The sequence below is a fragment of the Salmo salar genome, chromosome ssa13 (genome assembly GCF_905237065.1).
Source record: "Salmo salar chromosome ssa13, Ssal_v3.1, whole genome shotgun sequence".
In the NCBI taxonomy this organism is placed as follows: domain Eukaryota; kingdom Metazoa; phylum Chordata; class Actinopteri; order Salmoniformes; family Salmonidae; genus Salmo; species Salmo salar.
The window spans coordinates 40,905,377-40,913,156 of record NC_059454.1 but is presented as its reverse complement, the minus strand read 5'-3'; the positions used below and the strand labels follow the sequence as shown (position 1 = coordinate 40,913,156).

General features: G+C 39.7%; 1 protein-coding gene across 1 annotated transcript; it reads left to right on the top strand.

Moving 5' to 3' along the window:
* The first annotated feature begins 397 nt into the window (after nucleotides 1-397).
* Nucleotides 398-7,525, top strand: LOC106567080 (tetraspanin-31-like). Its single transcript, XM_014135955.2, has 6 exons — nucleotides 398-601; nucleotides 1,492-1,659; nucleotides 3,752-3,832; nucleotides 4,444-4,584; nucleotides 4,981-5,091; nucleotides 5,332-7,525. Exons 1-6 carry the CDS (start codon nucleotides 539-541, stop codon nucleotides 5,404-5,406), a joined length of 639 nt encoding a protein of 212 aa, XP_013991430.1. The 5' UTR covers nucleotides 398-538; the 3' UTR covers nucleotides 5,407-7,525.
* The last annotated feature ends 255 nt before the right edge of the window (nucleotides 7,526-7,780 follow it).

The window sequence follows — 7,780 nt, the reverse complement described above, 5'->3', positions numbered from 1 at the left end:
CAGGCCTATAGTAACACTGACAGCATCAGAGCATCTACTTGTCTCGTGTTGCTGGTAGCTGGTGTTGCTGTACATGACATAATGCCAATGCATGGGTAAGTTAATGTTTACATAACAATCATCTGCCTTTGAGTGCCTCCTGTGTCTCTCTCTTTCTCACCCCTCTGCACTATGTTGCATACTCCTTGTCAAGGCTTGTGGAGTAAGGCCTTCCATTATTTATGACCATCATTCATTACCCCATATGTGATATGAATAACATATTACACTGGATCATATATTAGATTTTATTCAAGAATTATGATATTTGGAAAATGTTGCAAATTTTTTTTTTTTACATTCTTCCAAATACTGCATACACAGAGATTAGTAGTCTTGATGATGTCATGTTTTGCACACACACGTCATGACAACGCCCTCTTTTCACTTGTGTGCTGTTGCCTGCCAGACCAACAACAAATCAGTTTAGCCAGTTAGCCTGTGAAAGCTTTGCTATTAAAGCAAGGTCTTTGTTTTAGAATTTCGATAAAATACGAATATGGTCTGTGGTGGATTTACCTGCTCTAAAAACGCGCTTTGTTCCTTAAATGTGGTTTACATTGTGAGTATTGAAGTGGAACATCTTAGCTAGCTAACGTTAGCTTACTAAACAGCTAAACTGGATAGCTAGCTAACTGGCAAATGGAAGATTGTGTAACTAGCTAGCTAACACTTTTTTATTTCGTTTTAACTAGCTTACGATGTCATCTAACTGGACATATGGGTAATTTCTGACGTAGATTGTTGCTTTTGCTAACGTTAAATGTATTGTGTCATATTTAACGTTAACATTAGCTAGCTAACCAAATAACGGTATCCTACTAAAGTTAGCTAACTGCTACATTAGAACGCATCATTACTTGGGTTGGGGAAAAACATAGATACATCTGCAAGTGAATAGCTAGTTATCTAGCTATTCCAAACAATACTATACATTCGCTAGCTAGCTGACTCAGTAGGGGTTTGATTTAGCTATATAACTAGCTCAAAGTGAGCGTTATCTCCCTCGACCTCTGAATCGTCACTGACACGTGTTACAGCTGTTCCACAAGGTCCACTCGGTCCTGCCCCCCACCCCCCCGGGTTCACGTTTTGGTTTGTGGATGGGGGTTTGGGAAACCCTGCTATAGTGCATAGTTCTCCTCTGCCAGCTCAGCCCTTAGATAATAGATCTGTGTGTGGTATTTTGTTTGGATGCATTCCTCAAGCAGCACATTGGCCTAGTTATTATCTTACCTTTCCCACGTCCTCAGCACAAACTGCCTCAACACTGTTGTATCAGAGACAGTGGTTCCTTACTTGATTGCTTGGATCTGTTTGTGCTGTCTTGTCAACTCCTATGAGCATTGCAAATATGTACCATGACCAAAGGAGTTGACAAGACAACACAACCACATCTGGGACCAGGTTAACAGTTAACTGTATTTGACTATTTCTCACCTCCCTCCTCAGCTGGTAGGTCTGCTGCTGATAGGCGTGGCAGCATGGGGGAAGGAGTTTGGCATTGTGTCTAGCATCCACATCATCGGTGGGGTCATAGCTGTGGGCTTCTTCCTGCTTCTCATAGCCATCGTGGGACTCATCGGAGCCATCCACCATCACCAAGTCATGCTCTTCTTTGTATCCTTTATATGTCCTGTAGGAGGAAGTCTCCTAATGTGGCTCAGTTTGAGTCAATCGTTGGGCTTTAATTACAGTTTCCTTGACTTCATTGTATTGGGCAACAGTTTGGAGTAGTGTATATATTAAGCCAACCAAAATCTACGTTTTTGTAAGAAAATTGGAGATAAAATGAAAAATGAACATCTCATGGGAAGTTTTATGACATTTTTTATTGTAAGTGAAAAATATTTGATTAAAATATGTGAAAAGTCCAGACTGGGCTTAATGGGTACTGAATGTACCCTTAAACCCATAGATATTCCAAATAAACCCACCTCTTAAATAATCAATTTTTATCCACTTCCAAATGTTGAAAACATACAAACTGACATTTGTTATGGGATCTTAGATTATATGAATCTCCCCTAAAGTTATTAAAACAAACTGATCATTACTATTCATCATGAAATTACCACTCATAACAGCGGGGTGTCCAATCGTATCCACAGAGATCAATGTGAACCTAGGCTTTTGTTTTTGCCTACCGGTACACACCTGATTCAACTATTCATAGACTTCAACTATTCAAGACCGGATTAGTTGAATCAGGTGTGTTATTGCTTGGTTAGAACAGAACCCTGCACCCACACTGGCCCTCTGTGGATAAGAAGCCATGCACAAAGACCATAACACACACACATTTAAATGAATTATCTGAATGCTGGTTCACATTTGCTGTACTCCTATTATTGTTCATTAGTTCAACTTGTCTTCCTAAAGCCTATCTGAAGACAGTTTCAAATCTCCCTCTCTACTGTTGCATTACAAAGGTACGTGTGGTGAACCAAAAAATAGAATCACCTGGATGAATGAGGGACAACAATATGACAATGCCCCGGGCCTAACTGCATGAGTAGTCGTCCAATGGTCATCTTCTTGTCCCTCATTTGTTTCCATTTTTGTCTACTACTTGTAGGTCTTCTATCCCTGGTATCCTTAAAATCTTCTCTCTCTGCATCAACGACTACATGTCTACTCCAAACCTCTTGGAGAGACTACAAAGGCTTTTTAATTGTTCTTCCTTTTGGTAAAGGCACCATGGATAGATGCATAACTCTAGTTTGAGTATTTTAATCAACATAAATCGGAAGAAAATGCATATTTATGCTCAGGTTAATTGAATATTAGGGATATCAACACACAATCTCCATGTGTTTCAATGCACACTGGGCTTAATTGGAACAACAATGATTTATAGTAAAAATAAATAAATAAATGGAAACCAATTGTTTGGGGAATAAATATACACTATAGACTACAATATTATGCAAAGTTATTGATCATATTGAACAATATTTATTTTCATTGAGTTCTACTGTAACTGTTAAGCCCACCTAAGATAAATGTCAAATTTACAAAAAATGTGTATGTATAACAATGCAAGGTTAATTTAACAGTAAAATAAGACAAAATGCATTTTAAAAAATGTGAGCGGTGAGTTCTTGAGATCTATTATATTGTTGTGGTTCACCAAGTTATGTTGCTACTGTATTGACTGTGACATGTGGTACGACTGCTAGCATGAAAAACACATGGTTTCAATTGGCAATAAATAGTAATTTATACCCATGTAGTATGCTATCATGTGCATATCAACACATTAATCTCTTAATTTTACATGAAGTATGATCACTTACCTGAGAAGGTGCAAAAAAACATCTGGAAAATGTGTTTATCTGAGAGTCGCCTCCACACAAGTTATTTTGCAGCTTTGAAATTGGCCACTAGTAGGAACTTACACATGCCAATAACTTAATAATAAAACATCTGGTTGTCTTCGAATAAAAACTGGTATGGATACAACAACCACATAAACTGGTTGAAACATTAAATCGCAGAAAATGTTATTTTCTTTTCTTCTTTGAATCCAAAGATGGAAGCGGGCTTAATAGGTAAGCTTACCCCCTATCTCCCAATGTAGAAACTCCCATGTAGAAGCTCCATTGTAGAATGTAGAAACTCCAATGAAGAAAGTGTACAATCTATCAATCAATATAGGCCTAGTTGATAAATTACCAGTTTGTTGTTTCCTTTAACCGGGCCCTTGTAGTACATGATCATACTTTTCCTGGTATTCCTTGTCCAATTTGGAGTTTCATGCTCCTGCTTGGCCATGAACCAAGACCAGCAGGTGAGTACCCATAGATCCCTCAAACTCAACTCTGGAGACCTGAGACACCAGGTGGGTGCAGTTAATGATCAGGTAGAACAAAAAACCAGCAGGCTCCGGAACTCGTAGGGTAAGAGTTGACCCTACCCCCTAGGAACTTGTGTAGATCTGAAAGGAATGGATAGATTCCCTTCCTCTATCCATTTCAGCTATGCCTTGTCAGCTGCTCCCTTCCACTCCCTCTTTCTCTGTAGAATCAATCTTTATGGCTGCGTTTAGACAGGCAGCCCAATTCGGTTATTTATTTCACTAATTGGTCTTTGACCAATCAGGGGGGAAAAAAGCTGATGTGAAAAGATCTGATGTGATTGATCAAAAGACCAATTAGTTGAAAAAATATAAGACTTGGCCTGCCTATGTAAACAGAGCCCATGTTCTCTTGTATTTCCACTCACTCATGTCCTCATGGGTCTGTGTGGCTCAGTCGGTAGAGCACGGTGCTTGCAATGCAAATGATCATGGATTCGATTCCCACTGGGGCCACCAAAGAAATGTATGCACTCAAAGTCGCTTTGGATAAAAGCATCTGCTAAATGGCGAGTATTATTATTATATATCCTCTCTCTTTCCAGGAGAAGCTACTGAACTCAACCTGGAGTCTGATGAGCAACAACACTAAGGGAGAGCTGGAGGGCCGGCTGGACTGCTGTGGCCTGCTCAACAACACCCTCGGCCAGAAGCAGTTTAACCAGGACTGGTTCAGCTGCAATGCTGTAAGGATTGGCTTTACTTGTAATGCATGTTCCTGCAAAATACTACCTGGAAATAGTTGTACTTGTAATACATGTGTCCTTCTGCTCATACTAAGTATGACAGGGAAATGCATGCACCTACAACTGTAAGTCGCTCTGGATAAGAGTGTCTGCTAAGTTACTCAAATGTAAAAATGTAGCTGTATATTACATTTCCCCCTTGTTCATGATTAGTCACCACAGGAAAATGTATTTCAGAAATGACTTGGTTTTATCCATGGGTAATGCCCTGTCACATATAAATATGTGACGTAACGGTCAGGGAAGCTCTGCGCTTTATCAGAGTATTTGCCAGTCGATCTACTGTTAACAGTCCACCACAGCTGAGACTGCGAGCGTGTCTGTCTTCCATTGCAGCCGTGTAAAGACAGGAGAAACTGCTACACCTGTGGTACCATGATGCTACAGCACGCTTCAGAGGCTCTGAAGATCCTGGGAGGCGTCGGACTCTTCTTCAGCTTTACCGAGGTGGGTGTCTGAGCTGCGAGCCTTTCTTTAGGCACTTTTTGCTCTTTTCACACTATCGTGACCACCTGAACCCAAACCAAACGGCGCAAACTTGGATATTTTCACACTCTCCACAATTCCAGACACTATGGTGGATACGCAACCAGGCCAGCTCAGTACATCTTGCTTTGGCTCAGTAGTGTGAAAAGCCATTTGGTATGACCACATCCTTGTCTGAATTATGTAATCATTCTCTTCCAGATTCTTGGGGTGTGGCTGGCAGTGCGCTACAGGAACCAGAAAGACCCCAGAGCCAATCCCAGTGCTTTCCTATAGTCGGTCTAACCCCATCTAATTAATGCAGTACTGTAGATTCCCAATGAGGAGATACACTGGTAGCTGTACATGTAGAATTGTGCACATCTAGAAACACTCAGGAGTTTAAACTGGACCACAATCATACAAATGGGCTCCGTTCCAAATGGCACCCTAGCCCCTCTATTGAGCACTAGTTTTGACCAGGGCTCCATAGGGCTCTGGTCAAAAGCAGTGCACTATATAAGGAATAGGGTGCTATTTGGGAGACATCCGCGGACAAGAGAGCGCACACAGAAGCTGACACACCCCTCCGATATACACACCTTCCTTAAATTCACACTGGACTAAAACACATCGCCTACCTACTGCATTAACCTCTGTTTGTGCAAGCACTCCTCTTCATATTGCCTAGTTTAGGTTTTGCGAGGGGTCAAACTTCTCGATTTTGGCAAGGATCCAGATCTTATGTATGATAGGATAAATGGCTGCCTCCATTGGGCTATTGCCCAGCCTTGATTTGAGTACCGGATCTTTGATGACTGACTATATTCCAACCATGTAACCGTAGACATTATTTTACACTTGCCCTGCTGCACAGACATACCTACAGTACCTTGTTTTCTCCCATGCCTATTGACAACCCTACTGTGTATAATGTTTAATAAGCCAATTTAATTCACCTTTTCCTCCTGTATGTAGTGTTGATTCGGCTGAGTATGGCCCTCTAGATTAGTGCTAGCTGTGATGTGTGGCACTACAGTATGGTATGTATCCACTGCTGTCAAATGCATTATTCAGGAAGTTTCTATTTTTCTCTCTTAACTTGAGGTGAAATGCTTTGTTGTCGTTTGAAGTCAGATCGAAAATCTCAAAAGTAACGGTTGTCGCAAAGGAATGGGTGTGATGGAAATGTATGTTTTTCAGATGAATTGATGATGCCGTAGATGCTGGTATTGTATTTTAGAAGTTCGATTTTAGATAGTCAAGTAGTTAAACTGATAGGATTAAGAATATTTATGAATTTAACTTGTGTAACTGAGCCAACTAATTTAACATTCACATAAGTAAGTAGGTAGATCGCCAATGGACTGCAGCCCTTATCGTTGTACATGTGTATATTCTTTTGAAAGTGTTCAATATCATGAAAGATGGGTTTGATGGTTAAGAGATCCACACCTCATGCATTTCCGATGTTCCTTTGTTTCACAAATGATGTCAATAAGTGTAACGATTTAGTGACCTATGAGGGACATGGTAGTCAAGTACACTATGACCTCTCCTGCTACTTAAAGGTACATTACGTTTATTCCTAGCTCCCTATTGGTTCTCGTTATTGGAAGTTGAAAGTGTAAACAATAGCAATAGTTCACGTCTCTGAACGTCTTTGAATTGGTTTATGATAAGGTAAGAAAGTAGTAAGACCATTTGGGTATGTCTAAGTCTTGTATTTTTCCAAAATAATTGTAAAGAGCAATACAATGTTAAATGGCACCTTTAACTGGAAGGGAAATTATCTATTATCGATCATTTAAAGTTTTTAGCTGAAAATCAGAAGTTATGCCTAATTTGGTCGACGCTATAGTGAAAACCTGCTGTACTTGTTTTATTTTCCGTAATGCTCAGTTTGTTTTGTGCATTTGTTGTTTTGCTGAATGATGTCATTGGTTTTGTCCTCATTTGCTGACATGTTTTTGTTCAACAGTGTTGAACTCATTTTAAAATGTTTTGATAATGCGCAGCAGGCATTTTTTTTTAATGAACTTAATATTCTAGTGTTAGTAAGCTGTTTTTGTTAAAACACATTACTGCTTGTTCTATGTCTTACACGGAGGAGAGGCATCTCATCTGGCCTCTATTGATCTGGATCAACCTTTAGGACTAAGATGAATTGAAATGTCAGCGCTTGTATTACTTGAACCACTTATGGTGAATTAATATGGTTTTGATGGTGGATATGGTGCTTGAGTGGAGCCACTACAAGGTCTAATGCATATATATATTATCTGTACGCATAATATTAACTCTGTACCTTGTAGACCATGTACCCTACTTAAAACCTTGTGCACTTGTTATCCCAATTGTACCCTATCTTGAATTTTTGAGACTTCAATTTCCAAATAAAAATGACAAGATAGGATAAATGTTTTACTTTGACTATTTTGAGACTCACTTCTGGGCAGGAAATGATCTCAATTCACATTTGAGTAGTTATTGTGTAATACACATTTTATCCATGACCAGCTAAGGATGAGCTTGTTTTACAATGTGCAGCTCTCTCTATGTACCACACAGTGGCAGCACAGCGCATATACCAATTCAGCTGCACAACATCCATATTCAATTGCTTAAAAAAGGAGTCAAGAGGAACTAGAAAAGGTGGACTATAGCAATA